Genomic DNA, 20,002 nt, shown 5'->3' with positions numbered 1-20,002 from the left:
GACTGGATTTGGATGGTTCCTAGAGTTTCCTTGAATTTTTTGGGTAGTTTTGAAGTTCTGAAATGGCTGCCCTCACCTTCCTCTGGCCATTCCACTTATTCTCTCTTTCATCTGCTTTTCAACAAAACCGACCACTGCTAGAATATCCTTTCCTAGCCCAGTAATGGTAAACCTGGAAAAAGAAATGCACAGAAGAGTTTGATTAGATTCACAGAATATATAGTGGACTAGGGCCTCTGCTTGCAGAAAAAAAAGGCATTAGCAGTGTGGATCTGGGAAGAGGGACAGAAAAATATGACCTGATCGTAGATGGTAGTCTGTCCCTCCTTACCCCTGTCTCACCACTAGGATAAATGGGAAAAGAAGACCACAGAGAGGAAGTCAGTGGAGCTCTTTCAAGACGTCAGCTTGATGACCCTAGACAGCATCATGAAATGTGCCTTCAGTTATAATACCAACTGTCAGACTCAGAGGTCAGTGCCTGAACTTTCAAATTCTGGGAAAGCAAGTGCTCCTGTTTCCCCACTCATGTTGCTAACACCAGCTTTAACCTTGGTCGCCTTACAGCAACTCAAACTATTATATCAGAGCTGTTTATGACCTAAGCTACCTCGTGAGCGATAGAATCCAGACTTTTTCTTACAAGGATGTCTTCTATGACTTGACTCGCAAAGGCCGTGACTTTCGGGATGCCTGCAGGCTGGCCCATACCCACACAGGTATTTCTCCCCCTTTTTACCCAGCCCTGACTCCCAGCTGAACCTCTTCCCGACTTGTATCTGGAGCAGCTTGGAGGCGAGTTGCAGCATGCACTGGCCAGAGGGTTACACATTAAACAGAGTCCAAGCTGCTGACCGAGCAGACAAGTACATGAGGTCTCTGGAGGGGCAGGACGCATCTAACTGATCATTCTCCTATGCAGATAAGGTAGTAAAAGAAAGAAAGATGTTGCTCTCCAGTGAGAAGGAACTTGACAAGATCCAGAAGAAGAGACACCTGGATTTTCTGGACATTCTTCTTTGTACCAAGGTGAATGTTTGAAATAATCGTATCAAATGCCGAAGAACATACCTGCGTGGCACCAAGGATGCATCAGCAGGGAGCTCAGCACCCCTTGCTGGAGTTGCTGGCAACAGCTTTCGCACTCCAGATTTCCTAGCTTGGGGAAAGGTGAATTGAAAGGGAACAAAAAACAAGTATGTGAGATGCAGTGATTGAACATAAATAGCTCAGACAGACTTTCATCTTTCTTGTTCATTTTCATTGAGCTCATTAATAATTTAAAATAAGTGAGCTGTCAGAAACCAGAGAAGAATGAGATCTTTGGAGAGGTTACAAGGAGACCACCTTGGCTGTAGTCCTCTTAAGAGGTTTTATTTCTTACCTTCTGTAGTTTTACCTTCACAGACACCTTCAGATTCTCTGGACAGAAGCTGCCACTTGCTGTTCAGGAAGGAGATATACTCTATGCTCACTCTGTCTTTCTGGAGCCATTGCCTTCTTTTGTGTCTCAACCTGAAACAAAAGTTGTCCAAACCAAACTACTGAAAAATGTAACAGGGACCCTTGGTAGGGGATCAAATAGGGTGTCCTTCTGAAGGGCTGGGATCTGGTATCCCACCAAAGCCCAACTCTGTAGCTCTGTTGACTGCAGAGTCAGCAATCAGTGGGTCTGGCTGTTCTCACATGTATTGGATATATTTTCTACTGGCTTACTTCCTGATGTACAGGGAGATACAAGAGACACCAAATCAGGCCCTTCTTCATGAGCATCTGGGGTTATTTTTAACCCAAAGGAGCAAGTCCAATTAATGTGCGCTCGAGAATTATATACTCTCCTCTTTGTTAGGATGCAAATGGAGTTGGGCTATCCGATGAGGACCTGCGTGCCGAGGTGGACACGTTCATGTTTGAAGGCCACGATACCACAGCCAGTGGGATCTCCTGGCTCTTGTACTGCCTGTCATTATATCCAGAGTACCAGCGACAGTGCAGGGAGGAGATCCAGGGGATCTTAGGAGACCGAGATACCATTGAGTGGTGAGCTAGGACTTCTTATTCCTTTATTTTGAACTCTTTTCACTCATCCTGAGAAGGAAACTTCATCTACCTTATACTGCACCTGCACTGGGGCATTCTGCTTTTCACGAGGCAATGCTGGCAGCAAAGGGAGGACTAGGAGAAGGAGAAACCCCAACAGGAGACGGGAGACACGGTGGTCCAGCCTACCCAGTCCCCATCACTGGTGTCCTCATTACTGCCACTCAAACACAGCCTGACCCCCTGGTTTGCTTTCAGGGAGGACCTTGGGAAGATGACTTATACCACAATGTGCATCAAAGAGAGCTTGCGCCTGTTCCCACCGGTTCCTTCTGTGTCCCGATACCTCTCTAAATCTGTCACATTTTCCGATGGACGCAGCTTGCCAGCAGGTCTGTTGAGTTTGTTCATCCTTCATGCTGCTGTCCGTTACAAGTGGGGCACCCTCACTAGAGCTGCTGTGCGGAGGGGCTGGTGGGGCTTCCAGACTCTTTTCTCTCTCCAAAGGGCTGTACAGGGCCACCACAGCTCACCATCACAGCTCTCCCAGAAGGGTGGCTGGAGAGAGTTCAAGGACATGCTCCAGGGCACTAGGGTGTTCACAGATCTCAAAGGGGACTTGCAGACAGTTGATCCTGGCCAAGACTAAAAGTTCATCCACCAATACCAAAATGGGGCCCAGCTCTGAGGCCATTGTTTCTTCCATGTGAGGGTTTCAGGAGGTGATCTGCCTGGACAGGCTGGGCATCATCCCTGCCAGATCTCCTGCAACAGCCCCTGCAGAGCTCAGGGAGGGAGAGCATCCCACAAACACCTCTCCTGGGTCTTCACTCTGAGGTGTCACCAGCTTTTTCTCACTTTTCTTTTCCAGGCTGCCAGGTTGGACTGAACATATTTGCTATTCACAGGAATCGGGATGTGTGGGAAGACCCCGAGGTATTTTACCTTTATAACGAGAAGGGGAAGATGATCTCTGAGCCCAGACATCCACTCCCCTTGAACAAGGCAGCCTGTGCGTCACTGCCATGTCGGGTTTTTTTCCCCTCTTATTCCAACAGTCCATATCTAAATGCAAAGTTCAATGAAGTTACCAAACACTCCAAGGGCTTTGAACATGACAAAGTGCTGGGAAAGGGTGTTGAATAGTCTATCTTCTTGCATGGTGACACAGAGATACTCAGACTGCTTTCAGCTGCCCTGGATAGGCTTAGATCCCAGTGTGGTATGAGAAGTCCCAAGCTCTCCAAGCACTGCGTGATTTGAAGCTGATGTCTTAGAGGCTTCAAGGAAAGAAATAGCCGGGAAACCTGGAGGAGGATCCGCAGCTGCCTCTCTCCAGTGGCTCTCTGGAGAGGCAAGATCAGGCATCTCTGGACAGGAGGGAGCCTGACTTGATCATAGCTGCCACAGATGAGAAAATGCCTACAGGCATCTTGGGCACTGTAGTGTGTGATCTGGATATCTCCAAGCGGAAGATCTGCATGGCCATCAGTGCCCTCTTCTCATCCACCTGGCTGGCTTTGCAGAGGGGTGAATGTCAGCTGCAGCTCCTCTGGGGCAGCAGAGGCTGCATCCAGCCCTACCCTGGGGACTAGGGGAGAAGCTGGTGCTGCTCATGTCAGAACCAACACTGACTAAATGGCCTTTGTTGCTCCCACAGGTGTATAATCCCCTGAGGTTTTCTCCAGAGAACTCAGCACAGAGACACTCCCATGCTTTCCTGCCTTTCTCTGCTGGATCCAGGTGGGAGATCCTTCATCCCTCTCCTTCCCTGTAGGCTGCCTTGCATGGGACACCTAGCTCAGAGCCAAGCTCCTGAAGCACCCATGAGTCAAGCTGGCTTAACCAACTCAAGCAGGCTTTCCCTAACAGGACCTCCACCATGCTCCATCAGCTCCAGAGCATTTCCCACACCCCAAGCTCTGTGGTCACTATGAAGTTTCACACACTTTTCTTGTGGATTTGTGGAGATATTTAAATTTTCTGTTGCCTGCATTGAGAACATGGGCTCCCTTGTTTAGGGGTAAATACCAGTGCACCTCAAAGCCAAGCTGGGCCCAAGTCTCTGCAGTTCCCATGCTGTATCAATAGACAGATGCAGGATACTGAGGTCTCAGTAACTTGCAAGAGGAGGTATTCCACACAGAGTCAAAAATAACATTTCTGAGGTATCTGAGTTTTGAGCTGGATCCATACAGCACTCTCTAGTGAAGAAATCCCCACTTCTTAATTTCATATTTTTTTTCAATGCTTATTAACAAACAACATCAATACCCCACCGCAGAGCTGGGTGCATTTTGGTGTGGCATGAGGGGATTCCTAGATAAGCTGTGGCATCATCCTTGCAGCAGCTGGAGGTTCCCCAGCACCCCAAAGGTGCTGCTTCAAGAAGCTCATGCATGGGCTAAGCCCAGCTCTGGGGCAGTTGGGGATGAAGGCTGCAGTAGGAGAATTTATCATCCTCTCCTCAGGAACTGCATCGGGCAGCAGTTTGCCATGAACGAGATGAAGGTGGCTCTGGCCCTGACCCTGCTCCGCTTCGAGCTCTGCCCCGAGCCATCCAAGCCTCCCACACTGATATCGCAGATCATCCTCAGGTCCAGCAATGGGATCCACCTGCATTTGAAGAAGATTCACTGACCCTGGGGGGTACCACGGTGGGGGGCAAGAGCTTTCCCAAGGACCACCCTCCACCCAGAAGTTTAAAAACCAAACAGATCCACCCTGGCCACCTCGGACCTCTCCCACATTAACTGCTGCCATCCAGGGGGGCACGCTGAGCCCCCTCGCACACACACTGAACCCAGCAGGTCCAAGTCCCATGCTTGCACGGGGAACAGCACTGCTAAGGGGGTTTTGCAGCAGAGCTGTAGCTCAGCCTTCACCTTCGTGGGCATCCTCCATGTTCTATGCATCTCCTCACCTCTAATCTGCCCTTGCACGCTGCCTGGTGGGACTTCTGTCACCTACCTGTGTATTTGTAGCATTACCAGTTCCCTGCTCAGGCACGGCGGTGACCAACGCCAGTGTGGTTTGCATGGGCGTCTAAAGCCTGGACACTGCCTGAGCACAACATCCCTCCCCTGCCTCCAGCCTGGGTGTACCAGGCAGGAGAGCTCCTCCCTGCAGCCGCACTGCATCCTCATGCACCACACTCCAAATTACTCCCCCTAATCCACCCTGGGGTTGGCGCTGTGCCTGCCATTATGGAGACAAAGGCCAGTGGGTTTTTCTGCCCCAGTGCTGAACTTCCTCAAGCTGAGGGTGCTCAAGAGCCAGCGCAGAGATGTGTCACCAGCTAATCTGGAGAAAGCACTTATCATGCTGAAAACGTGTGATCAGCCTTGTCCTCTCTGAAACAAGAATAAAGCCTTGTGGAGATGCTCCCCAAGCGTGGCTTTGGCTTCCTTCGCATTTGGGGGGCCAGGGGGATGCAGGATGAGTCCCAGAGGCAAGGCTGTGCCCAAGGGTGCAGGCCTGCGAGTGTTTTCTCAAGCCGCAAGGGCTATTTCAGCGGGTTTGTCCCCCGTTGAGCCTGAGGAGCCTGTTTCCACCCCTCCCACACTGTGGGTCACCAAGCCCTCACCTCTGCCTCTGGGAGTTTCTGTGGTAAGAAAACAACTGAAACAATCTTGGGTCAAACAAAGCAAAACAGAATTCACCACCCCCCCAGCAAGAACAGAATCAGCTTGCAAAAAAAAAAGTCCCAAGAGGGGGCACGAGTCTGCCTCAAGCCCTTTTCTGCAGAGGCTGAGAACTGACCACTCAGTACATAAGTGAGCTGCCCAAGGGGTGCAGGTGGGCACTGGCCCTGGGGCCGGGCTTGTTTTGGGGATGCAGGGACCCACTGCAGGCCCCCGCCCCAGCACCGGCCATAGACGGGCTCCCAGGCTAAGGGGGACCTGCTGGGTGAGCTGCTGGTCCGGGGTGGGAAATGGATCACTAGGTGGCAGTGGGAGACCCAGGAAAAACCCAAAGTCCTCCCTGGTCCCTGGCAAAACTCCCTGGGCTTGGCAGGGAGCATGGCCAGGCCCAGCAGGACAGCGGATGGGCCCCATCCCTGGGGGCATCCCCATCCCATCCCCACCCTCAGCCGTGTGGGGCAGCAGAGCAGGCACCATTCTGTTGTGGGCCCCAGCACGATGGTGGTATTACCCACAGCAGAGGGAAAGCTTGCCACTGCAAGTGCGTGGGCACTCAGCAGGCATCAGGGGAAACTGAGGCATGGCGGGCTGCACACGTGCCATACCATGGTGAGAGACAAGGCTGTTTATCCAGCTTTCACCCATGGCAATAGCATCACCAACATCACTGCAGGTACTAACATAGCCAAACCGTGCCTGTCTGTCTGGGCAGCTCACCTCTGCTGGTGGCCAGACCAGGACAGCCAAATATAAGCATCTCCACATCTGAATAAACCCTCACAGCACCCTGCTCCCCATCTCCACTGCTTGCTGCATCCTCAGTTTGAGAAACAAAATTCCTCAAGAGCTGGATCCGGACCTTCTTTTTGGCTGTTTCTGTACCTAATGGGATAGGGATGCTGTGAATAACCAACAAGGTGCAGCTTCTATTTATTTCGCAAGGCAGCTGGAGACCGAGTTCCTCTTCTCCCGACCCTCCCCTTCTCAGCCCCAGGAAGAGACTGGGTGCAGGTTGCGTAGGTGCCAATGCCACTACCCTTGCACTGCTGGTGGATTCAGGCTGGTCTCAAAGGTCAGACTCCAGCTCTCCTCCTCCCCAGCTCCAGCACAGCGAGGCCATTGGAGGGCAGCAGTTTGATATAGCTTTACATTACTGGCCCTATTTGTCAGACATTTCAGCCACCCATCGGGAACAAGCAAGCCACGTTGCAGCTCTGCTCATCCACTCTCCGGTTTGTGGTCCAAGCAACGAGCTTGGGGAGCACTTGGCCACAAAGACCTGGCCCAGTCTTCTTGGGCATGAGTTGCAAAGGAAACCAGGTGGCACTTGAAGATGCCCTACAGCATCTTCTGGTTTGGGCATGGGGGAATAAGACCAGGGCAGGAGAAGTTAGATCTGATGAGGACCCGCAGCTGCTGCCCATCCCTGTGTCTGTACGGTACCCTGCTTGGCCTCCTAGCCCTGTGTTTTGAGGCCATAACCTTATTCACTGCCATGACCAAGACTGCTCGTTTGGTTTCCAGAAGTCTTCCTGACTGTTATGAACGGCCAAACCCCAACCACTTCCAGTGGAGACCTTCCCCGGGGAAACCGCTCTGGGAAATCTGCTCAGGAAAGAGAGGAGAAACTACTGCCATTTTTGATGCAAAAAATGGATCGTTATTCCAGGCAGTTCTGACAATAATCGAGGTAACCTGAGTCAAACACTTTGAAGTCCCTCCCCATTAAGAATCATGCTTAACCCTGGTTTGCAGTTTGAAGGACCAAAGCTTTTGGGGGAAGATCTTGCAGCACCTATGCATTGTGGAGTCATAACGCAGTAGCAACCAGGAGAAAATTATTCTGCTTTTCATCTTACCAAGTCAAACCGGGCAACCCAAATATCCCCTCACCTTCAAACACTGGCAGATTCTGGACAGCAGCATGTTCAAGATAACCTCCTCTGCCAAGCCACCGCTAAACGGCTTCGAGAGCAGCTAAAAGCAACGCGAGGAGCCGGGCAGCGCCTGGTGACACAGATCTAATCGCCTGAGCACTTGCCCCAAATGTCTCCCTGCCAGGCAGTGACATTGCTGCGATGTCTCGGCTCTCTCCCTCCATCACCATGGCTACAGCAGCAGCCAATCCATGGGCGAGTCCTTCCAGGGTACCACCAAACCTTCTTGGAGATGCTATGAGAGCCAGCCGTTTTGGCAGGGAGATACTTCAGGGACCCCGGGACAGCCCGTAGCACCAAAAATTCCCCTTTTTCTTCTTTCCCTCCTCCTTTTTATTTTCTCTTTTTCTTTTTTTTTTTTCTTCTTTTTTGAAGCACAAACAATGGAGCTAAAAGGTTGGGTATCAGGCCGATAATCATGAATGACGTGTCGTTATTACACACCACACATTCATTATCTCCCACTCCAGCCATGTCACAGGCGGCTGGAGGAGGGCAGATAACGGGGTGCCTTCATGCAGATGGCTTATTATCAGGATGTTCCAGGAGGGGCTTTAAGACAGTTAGTGATGCTGTTTGCCAGTTAAAGATTAGAGACCCCAGAGAATAATTAACAATCCCAAAACCCAGTTTTTCTGCTGGATTCTTCTGCTTTCTCCCCCCTCCCCCATCCTCTTTAATCTATTCACTCTAGCAGGTGTAATAAAGTGATAAGGACAGGCTCCGGGGATGTTTGTTTGGCTACTATGGGTGTATAAACCAACAATGGATGGTATTTTACTTCTGGCTTTCAGTGGCTTGAATCGAGACCAAAAACTTTGCAGCCCCCTTGCCCACACACAGCCACCCCTAGACGCCGCGCTCACAGCTCCCACCTGGGTGGCTGGGCTCCTTCCCTGGCCTGAAGGACCACAACGGTGCGATGGGCTCCCTTTTTGCTTCTGGAGGTCCAAATCACACCGCTTGGATGTCAAGGCGCCAGATGCCAGCACATAAACCCCAGGCTACATTGCTTGGGGCCAGAGCTGGAGCTGGTGGTCCTTCCAGCAGCGGTTTACCTGCATACAGCAAGTCTTTAATTAAACCACCTTGGAATAACTTATATGGTAGATGTCCACCTGCCCAAGCTGCTCCAGGGTTGTGGTCACAGCTGGAACAGAAGCATCTTAAACCTCCACAGCTAAAGAGCCTCAGGAGAGATTGAGGAGGCATCTGAGTAAAGATGGCTTTCAACAAGATGCCCTGTTATCTGGGGGTCCAAGACACGAGTTGCACCCTCCTAGGCCACAAAGGAAAGCTGTGATACATCTTGTAACAAGGTGGTAATGCAAAAAGACCACCCTGAATATCCTCTGCGCAAAAGGAGACTATCCTGTCCACAGCAGGTCCTAACCCTGAACATCTTCCTGAAGCCCAAGCTTCAGAGATACTAGCATTACGGAGTGAGGGGTAGGATGGGGTACACACGGGTGTCCTTCCCCTTCATTGGTGGGTGTGGGGTGACTTTTGGAGGACATGGTCACCCCCCATGCTGCATGGAGAGAGGTGCTGGGGAGGATTTGGCCCCCAGGCAAGTTGGCCTTTGGGGAGGTCACTGAGGCTGTTGGAGGCGCCCATCACCTGGGGGCTATCAGGTACAGCCCCGGCTCTGGAGGGCATCCCCCAGCTCACAGGGTCAACACAGCGGGCACAAGCGCCGAAGTTGCCTTCCCGATCACGCTCATCCTGCTGGGGAGGGATGAGACAGCATTGTGCTTTAAAGAGCATCCCCGACCCTATCAGCAAGAGATGAGATATCCTAATTATGGCAGTACAGGCGAGGATCCAGGCCGTATCAGCCAGAACAGAAAGGTAAACAAGAAATATAACAATGGACCCTTAACACTCATTAGCTGTGTCAGATAATACCTCACTTTTCTCCCTTTGGGGCTTAAAATCTAATTAAGATTTTCCAACAATAAATTTCATTTATGCTTGCTCCTTTTTGTTCCTTTTAGGATCGCACTGAGAAGCAGCCACGAGCCGGCTGCACAGCTTGCAGGAAGGTAGCCGGCTTCGCGCAGCCAGCCTTGGGTCGTGCTTGATGGATAAGTGAAACTGAGGCAGGACGGCATCACAGACTGTGTGGAGGTGAGATCCCACAGGGGAGGTAACAGTGCCTCTTGCAAAAGACGTTTTCCCAAGGAAAATGAACTCTGAAGGGGCACTGGCTGGGATAAGACCAAGCATTGAGGTTCCTGGGCTACCCCAAAACACGCAGCAGTAAAGCCTCATCCACAACCACGGGAGGGATCCACAGGGAAGGGGACCCACCGAGTCCCCAGCACACCTCCACTCTGAACCCACATCCAGGCACTGCTGGGGGAACAGCTCGGGCATTCATCACATACTCAGGGCATGCACAGGGCAGGGAATAAATTCCTACTGTTACTCATTATAAGGATGTCGTTTCTAACTCCTTTTGCAACTGAGAGGTAAAAATTAATGGGTTCTCCTCCTCTCGCCACACCCCCAGCCCCCAGCCTGAGTGCTGACATGGCGGGAACACGCAATGACTAATCCTCCTTAAACCCTGCTGAGCGAAGCATTACCGCTGAACTCCGGGGAGCTTGTTTTTTCCAAACCCACGTGACGTTTGGCACCTACGAGAGAAAAGTCTGGGGAGTAGCATCCATTAGGGGCACGAGTGGGGAGGCCCAGGTCCTAGCCTGGGGCTGGCTCAGCCTCCAGTTGCCCAAGGGAAGGTGGTAGAAGGGAACAGCTCTGTCGTGACGCTGGGGATGGCAGCCGTCGTGCCTCTGCACCCGAGAACTTGACCCCTCCAACCCTTCTGCCTGTTTTCTTCTACCCCCATGCAATTTCTCAACTGGAGCTGTGATTTCTCAACATTGAGTCTTGAGGGCATTTTTGAAATGCTTGCCTATGTGAGGCTTTTCAGGCCGATGCCTTCCAGGGTGGGTCTATTACCGGAAGGCTCCTGTTTTACTCCCAAGCCTGAATTTTTGTGTCACCACCCACTAGGGACATTGACAGCTTCACCTGCGTGAAGCATGACAGCATGACAGCAGCTTGCAGCAGTACAAGGGTCCAGCTCCAGCCCCCGGCTCCGTCCTGGAGGGCTCCAGGCAGTGGGAAGTGGCCTGTTTTGGGCTGAGCTTCCCATCAGGACTGTTGCAGCTTCACTTTGGAGAATATCCAGCAGGTTTTGGTGGTTTAGGAAAACAGGGTGTTATGCAAACCCCTGCCTGGGGAAAAAGCCTGGGCAGCACCTCCTCCAGGAAAAGCTCAGGGCTTTTAAGGTCACTGGTGAGCACAGAGGAGCAGGGGACAGCCCTTGCAGCAGGAAAGCCCATTCAGGGTTGAAACATGCAGAGCAGGAACCCTGCTAGTGAGAGGCAATGCAGTACCTCCAGCCCCAACCCCCCATCTGCCTGTTTCTGGCATCACTGCCTGCAAATGGGCCTCCAAAGCACCTCCTGAGCAGAGGCCAGGGCTCCCCCCAGACCCAAACCTACCACAGCTGCTGTTTCACAGCGGGTCTAACATTTCCCCTCGCCCCAACGCTCAGCAGAAAGCGAGAGCAAGAGGTGGTTCAGGCATCCGATGTCCTCCTGCCACCTCCTCCCCCTTGCGTTTGGACAGCCCCAAGCACAGCAGAGCCCCAAAATCATCCTGCTTCCCCCAAACACACTTTGGCTGCCAAAAATGCCCCTCTTATAAACCCCATCCCATCCTACCCCATCCCATCCCTCCCAGTCCTACTCCACCTGCAGTCCCGGGCTGCCCTTGATTGCAGGGCCCCTTAACCCTTTCCTCGCTGGTCAGGGGGAGGACCCTGCAAGCTGCTCAGGCAACCGATGTCCCAGGGAAGGCCAAGGCATTACGGGTCTCTCGTTTCAATCTGCAGACGCCACGGCTTGGGAGCACTTGTTGCTCCCACTGTGGCCTGTGCGCTTCCCCAGTGGTGTCCCCACCACAGCAAAAGATGGACCCTGGTTAATGAACAGCCTGGCAGGAGCGGGATGCACCACAGCCAACTGCCCCAGGGAGAGCCAGCACCACCCAGAGCAGCCCCCGAACCACATGGCAGCAATGCCAGTGAGTGATTGCCATTCCCAGCTTCCAGCCCTGGGAATGGTCACCAGTTGGCTGTGGGTCTGTGGCTGGTGGGATTCAGGGAGTGCTGCCTTTCACCCATCAAGCAGTGCTGGGAAGTGATGGGTTGGTGCCATGCCTCAGTTTCCCCTTAATGACCAGCCTGGCAGGAGCGGGATGCACCACAGCCAACTGCCCCAGGGAGAGCCAGCACCACCCAGAGCAGCCCCCGAACCACATGGCAGCAATGCCAGTGAGTGATTGCCATTCCCAGCTTCCAGCCCTGGGAATGGTCACCAGTTGGCTGTGGGTTGTGGGTCTGTGGCTGGTGGGATTCAGGGAGTGCTGCCTTTCACCCATCAAGCAGTGCTGGGAAGTGCTGGGTTGGTGCCATGCCTCAGTTTCCCCACCTGGTAAATGGACGGGAATGATGCTCGCCTCCCCATACGGCCCTTCATGGCTCTGGGGAGGGTCCAAACACCGAGCAAAAAAAATCCTCCTCCTTTTTCTCTCCACCGTTGACACATAGACACATGCAAAAGTGTTCTTGGCTTCATCCAAGCGAGGAAATAAGAAATGGATCCTACCCAGGAGGGATCACGGGGGAGATAGGGGTGCTGACCCCCATCTAAACACCCTTCCCACCCCCACGCCACCTTCCCTGGTGTCCTTCCCTTCCCAAACCGCCCGAAGGCTGGGAGCGCTGCAAGATGCCAGAAAGTCCTTTGGGTGATTAGCAAAAGGACCCTCTTTGCTGTCGTATGGACAACAATTCTCTTTATTGCTCACAGGGAAGATATATACAGGGGAGAACGTTTGTTCTGACATTAAAATGTGTGGTGTCATAAAAAGGAGGGTGAAACATGGAGAAGAGAGCGGGATTTCCATCAGCAGCTTCCCGGAGGGCAGCTGGGTGTGTGGCGAAGTCCCAGGCGCCTAGCGGGGACCCCTCCATGTCTGGAGCAGGTCAGCACCCTTCTGGGACTGGGGACATCAACCTCACCGACCAGGTGGGGTGACCGCTGGGCAGGAGAGGTGGCACCTCCAGGCCTCTCCTGCGGACCGATGCCTGCATGAACACCAGCCCCTCGGGCAGAAGAGCACGTCCCACACATGGGAAGGGAAAAGATCAGGAGATGGTGGTGCCGTAGAGAGGTAGGGGAGCTGCCGCGCATGGGAGATGCTGGTGCAGAGGGTCCCTGCAAAAATGCCCATCGCGACAGTGGGAAGCAAAGTGAGAGAAGGAAGGAGGGCAGCCGGCCAGGGTGCCTGCTACATGGCGGTGGTGATCACGCTCTCCTCAGGCTCCAGGGTGTTCTCGTAGGCGTGCTGGCTCTCTTTGGACCTGTGTTGGGAGGGAGAAGCACAGCGCTGAGCTCAACCCCAGCAAGACCAACCTCCCTGAAGCCAGCACTGGGGCCTTGACCTTGCTGGTGCTGGCCGTGCATTGAGCGAGGGGTGAGGTGGGGAGGGCGGGAGGGGTCTCCCTGCCAGGAGGAGAGCCAAGCACAGAGTGGGAATTGCTCTAATTTCTAGCAAGGACTGTTTTGACAGTCAACATCTGCGTGGTGACCTATGGCCACTTTTTGTGGTTTCGTCTGTTTGAAACATGTGATATAGCATAAGAAAAATGTGGTGTAGCAGGTTGCAAGGTGGTGGATGGACCATGGGGCTCAGCTGCAGAGATGGGGAGAGACCAGGGAGGATGGGATACTCCCTCACCGCCTTCTCCTTAGCCCCTGGAGAGGATAAAAGGGGCTCGACATTTTCCCAAAACCAGGTGCATGGGACATGTGAGACCCTGAGTGGGAGAGACTGCAGGTCTGCATATCTGAGCTGTCCCCAGAGGGATGGAGCAGAGCCTGGGAGCCATGGGTAGGAGGTCTGAGCAAGTCCTTCACCTGAAGTCGGCTGCAGCAGTTAGGTATCTCCCTTCGTGGCCATTGGACGTGACAGCCTCGTGCTTGTCCTCGACACTCACCACCGTCTCGACATTTTCCCTGGAGGGGGAGAAGAGAGGAGCTGAGAGAGAGCAATGGTGGGGCTGTGCCAGGCAGCAGCTCGTGACGGTGACAGTGCGGAGGAAGGGACTGCTCCAACACCGTGGAGATAAGGGACCTGGACGTGTGATCCTGGCCTCAGACACCCAGCTCAGCCCCCTTCCCAGCAGGACATGGGTGAGGAGAAACACCCTCACAAGCAGGTTTGCAGGGGCCGTGCCAAGTGCCAAGCCCTGGCTCTGGTACTCCCAGTGCTGGGCTGGCAGTCAGCAAGACTCATTTGTCAATACGTGGGATTGTTTTCTCCTGCTAACTGGTTTTTCCAGTCTTCTTCTATGTAATCTGTTGCAAAATAGTCCCCTACAGTCCCAGCTGACACTGAGAGAAACACCGAAGCTCTGGCTTCGGCGGCGCTGCAACCCTGGAACAGGAGGGGTTCAGGTGTGCACGTCCATGTGTGCAAAACCAAGCGGCTTCCTCTCGGATGCAAGTCTGGATCACTCGCAGAAGGAACCGTGGGGCAGGGACCAGGTGTTTGACCTCAGCTGGAGCCTAAAAGCTCAGTTCTGGAGCAATCCCATGGACCAAACAGTGCTGGGGGTGGCGTTTAGCTGTGGAGGGTGGGTGCAGGTCCAGCCTGTGCGCACATCCCTGCCTCCTCCAGCACTCACCCAAGGGCAATTTCAGAGGCTTTTCCAAGGAACAGACTGGCATAAACAGGCAGTGGCTTGAGCTGATAGCTGCTGTCACAGTGACAGCGCAGAGCTGGCAGCACGCCAGGCTGCCGGAGCCTCGCTGATGGCTCTTCTGAAGAGAGGCCAGATTAATTAAAACAAGTCGCCATCCTCCCTCAAGCCCTCCTCAGCATCCTCTGCCTCCGGGTTGAGAAGAGACAGCCAGGCACGGGCAGAAGTGGGAAATACCATCCCTGCCTCCCGCTCCATGGGCTGGAGGCTCCTCCAGTTTGAGGACAAAGGTTCCTCTTTGGGAAACAAAGACTGCAGTTGCAAATCAGACCCTATAAGTATATATATACATATTGCATTATGCATTGGCCCTGAATGCATCCCAAAGGGCCCCCTTTAAGTGCATCTGGGGCAGAAGTTGACGTGCTGACCATCGGGGTACACCCCAAGTCCCCACCTCCTCGGCCTGGAGAGGCTGCAGGGATGCAGATACAAGAAGACTTCAGCACCTTTGGGTGCAAAGCCCAAGGCGCCCATGCCGGTGCAGAGGAACTGGGAACCAGGCTATAGGGCACTTTTGATCTTCATCCCCTGTTGACTTTGGGCTCAGACTCAAGATCAAGTTACTGTAACTTAGCCAGTTAGCTTGGGTCAGCTGAGCAGGAGCAGCAGCGTGTGGCTTTGTTTGGCCAGCAGCAGGCAAGAGGTAACCGGCCCCGCAGAGCCTTTTTCTGATGAATAAGGCCACCTTGTCTGCCTGTGCCATGGGCTCCGGGTGGAGAGCACTGCCACAGCTTGGCTACCTCCCTCTTCTCCCAGCTCCTCTCAGTGCCTTCTGCCAACTTGGCCCAGTCTGCTTTGCAGATGAAGCTGTTTTGGGCTTGTTTTCCCACGGATATAAGGCACCTGGGAACTGCGCCCCCAAATCCATAGGAAACCAGGCTCAGGCCAGGCCCCCGAGATGCATGCCCATGTAAACCAGCCACGATGCTGCAGCTCTCCCGTCTTCCTTGCAGTAGCATCTGAGTGCTCTGTTTGGGGGTGCCCCTGCACAGGGAGCAGTGGGGACGGATGGTATATGCTTGCCCCTGGCAATAAGTAACAGGGAGCGGAGACCAGGACAGTGAGAAGAGGACAGGGAGACAAGGACAGGGAGTCTTTGCTCTTCCCGCCTGGCAGCAATCACGGTGTTCACAGCCCTGGCATGGGGATGGAGGCAGCTGGAAGTGACCCGTGCAGAGGCAGCTAAGCCCAACCCAAAGCAACCCCTGGGACTCCCACACTTACACTTTCTCCTTACACCAGAACCTGTTGACCACAAGAGCGATGGCCACCAGGACCAGAAACACAACCACTGCGATGACACCCTGTGACCACGGCTGGAGGCTGCCCCGGGCTGCGGAAAAAAAGGAGGATACATGTTAGACATACATCCTCGGGCTTTATCTGCTTGGCCGAGCTTCTCCCATCCAGCTTCACCAATGTCCAGCCAACAGCTTAGTCCTGCAAAGCCGAGCAGAGTGTGTAGCTGTTAATCCAGGCAGGCTTACCTGGGTGATAGCAATGAAATAAAGTGCAAATAACAGCAGTTTCGCTGGCGTTTGCATGTGGAGCGCAGTGCCTTGCAGCTTTGGGGCCCCATGTATACATACATATACATATGAAGTGGGGCACAGATGACTCTGGGATGGGGGGACAAAGGGCTGGGGGACATGGAGGGAGGATGTTTGCCCAAAGTGGCAGGGGAAGGAAAGCAGAGGGGTTTCAGCAAACTGTTTATTCTCCATCCCCAGATGCCACAGTCATCGTTCCCGGGTTATTTTCCAAATACTGCCCAGTAAAATAAGGACCCTGCGACAGGGACAGTGTAAAATTTGGTTATCATTCTCACAGCAAGCGGTTGCCGGTGTGGATTTCGGTAAAATGCACCATTCAACAAGTTTCCAGAGCAGCAAACTTATTTATGATGGGAAATTGAAGGCTGAAGCATTCAGAGCAACAGCTTCCAGCACAAAGGCCCGGCGGGGCTGGCAGGGGGCTGGGCAGCGGCAAGGGGCAACAGCGGGTGGTCAGGAGCCGGCCGTAGCATCCCCAGCCCCCCCAGGGTAGGACAGACTCACAGGTTCATTCTTCTCTAGACAGACCTAAGCAGTGATCCAGCCACAGGTGGGAAGGCTGTGAGATGTATTCCTGGATGCAGAAGGAACTCAAGGGCAGGGCAATGAGAAGAGGAAACCTTGTCCCAGTCCTTGCTGGGATGGCTGCTCCTCGCCTCCCACCAGCTTTTGGGCAACGGAGCACTCAGACGTAGTCAAACCCATCCTTAAATGTTGTCGCATCAGCACCAAAAGGAGACCTTGCCCACGCAGACACATCCCCTTGGGATCTAATTACTATTTATTCAGGCATGGTTTTTCCTTTTTGCTGATTGAAACTCCAACCCTTGAACATAAATAAGGTCCCTCTGGGCGGGCAGATAGGGCAGGTGGAGGATGCTCCCCACCAGCCTCAGACCACTTGACCCAGCCCCTGCCGCTGGCACCCATGAGACCGAGCTGCCCCAGGACGAGTGCATTGGTATTTCAATCTGATTCAGGAGCTTTACGCTAGCTGAATACTTCATCTGTCTCACGGGAGACAAATCTCTGCTATAAACAGCAAATAATCTTTACTAGCAGCAATAAAGGTGGGCTGTGTGCTCCACGTGTGCAAACACCTCATCCACAGCCAGCTCCATGCCAGTTCTGCTGCTGACAGCCCTCATCTCCTTTGTCTGGTTTTGGGGAGGGGGACTGTCCTTTGTTAAGACCTCCAGCTCCTTGAATCCTTACTGCAAGAGGCTTTTATTTAGAAAAAAAAAAACAAACCACAAAGCTCTTTTTTCCTCTTGGAAGTGAAATCAGCCTGGCCAACTGATTCAACACCTGTGCCACTCCAGAAAGCAGTGGCAGCCCTGGGCAAGCGGCTGGGCGAGCAACCCCGGAACAACGGCCTTCAGCCCCCCCGCCTCCCCGCAGAGACACTTGCCATGTTTACTGCAAGGTCCCGGGGCCAAAACTCAAGTGGGAGGAATTCAGGCGGAAATCCCCTGTTGTATCAGCGTGTTTCGGCTGAAATCCCATCATATCAGCAGGCTGCTGGGGGAAGTGCTGGCAGTGAGGAAGAGCAGAGCCTGCTCCCCTCCTGCCCTACCTGATGGGCAGGAGATCCTCCTGCCCCTGCTGCCCACCACCCCCGTAGATGCAGCCCCGAGCACACCTATTGCCTCCAGGCTGAGCTTTGGCCTACTTTGCTTCCTCCCTCACTCTGTCCTTGGCTGTTATCTCAGCCACATTTATTTATTAGTTGTGGTTTATTTTTCCTGCCGGGGCCAGCATTTCCAGCCTAAGCCTAGGAGGGGATGGTCAGGTCCAGCCCTTGGTGAGGTTTCTGCTGGGATTAAGGGAGTTCAAGGTCAACCAGGGAATGAAGCCAGCAATGACTGAAATCGCCAAATTTGCATCTCGTGATCTTCAAGCAAAGGAGGCGAGAAGATAAGTGGTAGGAAACCTCCTCCGAGTAGCGGTGCTCAGGAAGTACTGTATGTTTTTGCAAGCGAAACCTCACTCAGATGTCTGTTTCCACCAGATTTCAGAGCATCCAAAGCCAAAAGGAAAAATACCAAACCAAAATCAAGCGCTTCTGGCTTTGAGAGACCATGTAGAGCCTGGCTGCAAGGGGAGATGAGGATGACAGGGGGAACAGCAAATGCCACTGCATCGGGCTGAAATACCCCCATGGGTGCGAGGAACTTGTGTGGGCATAAGAAAGGAGGAATGGGAACCAGGCGGAGGCAAGAGCTTGATAGCATCTTCTCGGGGAGTGAGTATGCGGATGGCAGCCCTGGGGGCCACCACCTGGCTGGAGCCCCACCGGAGCACACCTTGCTGCCCTGCCAGGAGGCATGGCCGAAAGGATGAGTCTCGCCTGTGGAAACAGGACTGTGTTCCTGGAAAAATGCTTTACCAGGGATGCCCCTCCTGGGACAACCTGTCCTTCGGGCTCGGCCACCTCCTCTCTGTTTCACCCCAGAGCAATGATGGGTTTTTCCCTCCAGAACAAGGTCTTCTAAGTCAAACTAAGCAATGGGGAATCTGCACCCCCGGCAGACGTGTGTCCACGCATCTGCAGCTACAAATGAGACCAAGGGAAGTGCCAATGCCAATATAAGCCCTTGCACATGTTGTAACTCCGTTTCCATACTCAACAGCTGGTTTGAAGACACAGATCTGCTTTTTGATACATCTTCCCTGAGCACTTGGAAAGCATCGGCTGGCCCCTGTCTTTTCCCCTCTCTGAGGAAGCTGTGCAGGCTCTGAATCCTCATTAAAGGCTTTTTTTTTCTTTCCAGGCAACAGCAAAATTTTCAATCCTGCTGACGGTGGAGACCCCAGACTGTTAAATCCTCAGCAAGTTGGTAAACAAATACAGGAAGACCGGTCAGGGCTGGGGCATCAGCAGGAGAAAGGGGGAGGGAATTTTCCAGGACTTTGGCAGCATCAGATGAGTTTTAATTACTCCTTATTATTTCTAGCGTTAGACAAGTCCTTCCATAAATTTCCTAAAAATAATGCCCTAGCCATAGGAAGTTTCTCTATTAAGCCTTTGGGAAGGGAACGGCAGGGCAATTTGCAGAGGAAAATATTTGCTCCCTCACCTCAGCAGTGATCAAAATTACAGATTAACAGGAAAACCTGTGAGCTCGGGAAGCTACCCAGCACAGCGCTTGCCTGGGGATGAGAACGAGAAGAAAGAAAAAAAAAAAAAGCCTTAAGAAAACAAATTACTCATCTCGGTGCACAGTCCTTCCAGAGGTAAATCAGAGCTGCTTTATCTCCGTGTAAGCAGGAGAAATAAACCTTGGACGGCAGTTTCAGCCTTCAGCAAAACAGGCAGAAAGTCTCCGTGTCCCAGCTCCAGCAAGACCTCCCAGCCCACCGGACACCCACCCGTCCCCATCACCCGCTGGCGTGGAGCCGGAGCTGAAGCTTGGGCAGGAGCTGGGTTGTTTTTTCTCTTTCTAAGAGGCCCTTTCGCAGATCTCTTGTCCCCAAAGCCACCCCACCGAGCAGCTCCTGCCTGCCTGGGGCTCGGCGCACCTTCCTCCCTCCCCCTTGCCTCAGTTTCCCCAGGAGGCCAGGCAGCTGCCTGCACTTACCTTCCTGGCAGCAGGCAGGCTCCAGTGCCAGGAGCAGCCCCAGGAGGAGGAGGAGGCAGCGGGCAGGCATGGTGGCAGGGAGGGCCGCGGGCTCTCGGGGTGCGGAGGAGCAGCCAAGCACAGCTCCTCCTCGCAGGGCGCTGCACTTGGGCACGCCGCCCTCCCACAGCAATGAGCGCTTGGTCAATTATCAAACACATTAACGAGGGAGGCTGATGCTCACACCTGGTTATTCAAATCCTGCTGCGGGAAGGGGTGGAAGGAGGTGCCTCTTTCTTTCTCCCGCAGAGACTGGTGGGGAATCTGGGGCACAGTGACTTGAACCTGACAGTCCCCTTAGGGCGTGGAAGGGGACTCAGGCATAAAATATTTGCATGGGCCCAGGAGGAAGAAACGACACCCA

General features: G+C 53.4%; 2 protein-coding genes across 2 annotated transcripts in view; one reads left to right on the top strand and one right to left on the bottom strand.

The window, feature by feature from the left end:
• Nucleotides 1-4,680, top strand: part of LOC103919113 (cytochrome P450 4B1-like) — a 7,760-nt gene extending 3,080 nt beyond the window's left edge. Inside the window, exons 5-12 of the mRNA XM_009326565.1 lie at nucleotides 349-473; nucleotides 568-719; nucleotides 923-1,029; nucleotides 1,850-2,040; nucleotides 2,299-2,432; nucleotides 2,912-2,976; nucleotides 3,701-3,783; nucleotides 4,512-4,680. Of these exons, the coding sequence (XP_009324840.1) occupies nucleotides 349-473; nucleotides 568-719; nucleotides 923-1,029; nucleotides 1,850-2,040; nucleotides 2,299-2,432; nucleotides 2,912-2,976; nucleotides 3,701-3,783; nucleotides 4,512-4,680 (1,026 nt within the window). The remainder of the gene's footprint in view (nucleotides 1-348; nucleotides 474-567; nucleotides 720-922; nucleotides 1,030-1,849; nucleotides 2,041-2,298; nucleotides 2,433-2,911; nucleotides 2,977-3,700; nucleotides 3,784-4,511) is intronic.
• An 8,308-nt stretch (nucleotides 4,681-12,988) lies between these two features.
• On the bottom strand, nucleotides 12,989-19,669 carry PDZK1IP1 (PDZK1 interacting protein 1). The gene is made up of 4 exons (XM_009326563.1): nucleotides 19,600-19,669; nucleotides 15,690-15,798; nucleotides 13,618-13,716; nucleotides 12,989-13,061 (listed from the first exon to the last, which is right to left on the bottom strand). The coding sequence occupies exons 1-4, from the start codon at nucleotides 19,667-19,669 to the stop codon at nucleotides 12,989-12,991; spliced, it is 351 nt and encodes a 116-aa protein (XP_009324838.1).
• Between the last annotated feature and the right edge of the window lie 333 nt (nucleotides 19,670-20,002).

This window comes from Pygoscelis adeliae, unplaced genomic scaffold (assembly GCF_000699105.1).
Source record: "Pygoscelis adeliae isolate BGI_AS28 unplaced genomic scaffold, ASM69910v1 Scaffold306, whole genome shotgun sequence".
Classification (NCBI taxonomy): Eukaryota; Metazoa; Chordata; class Aves; order Sphenisciformes; family Spheniscidae; genus Pygoscelis; species Pygoscelis adeliae.
The sequence above is the reverse complement of the archived record's forward strand: the minus strand, read 5'-3'. Positions and strand labels throughout refer to the sequence as shown.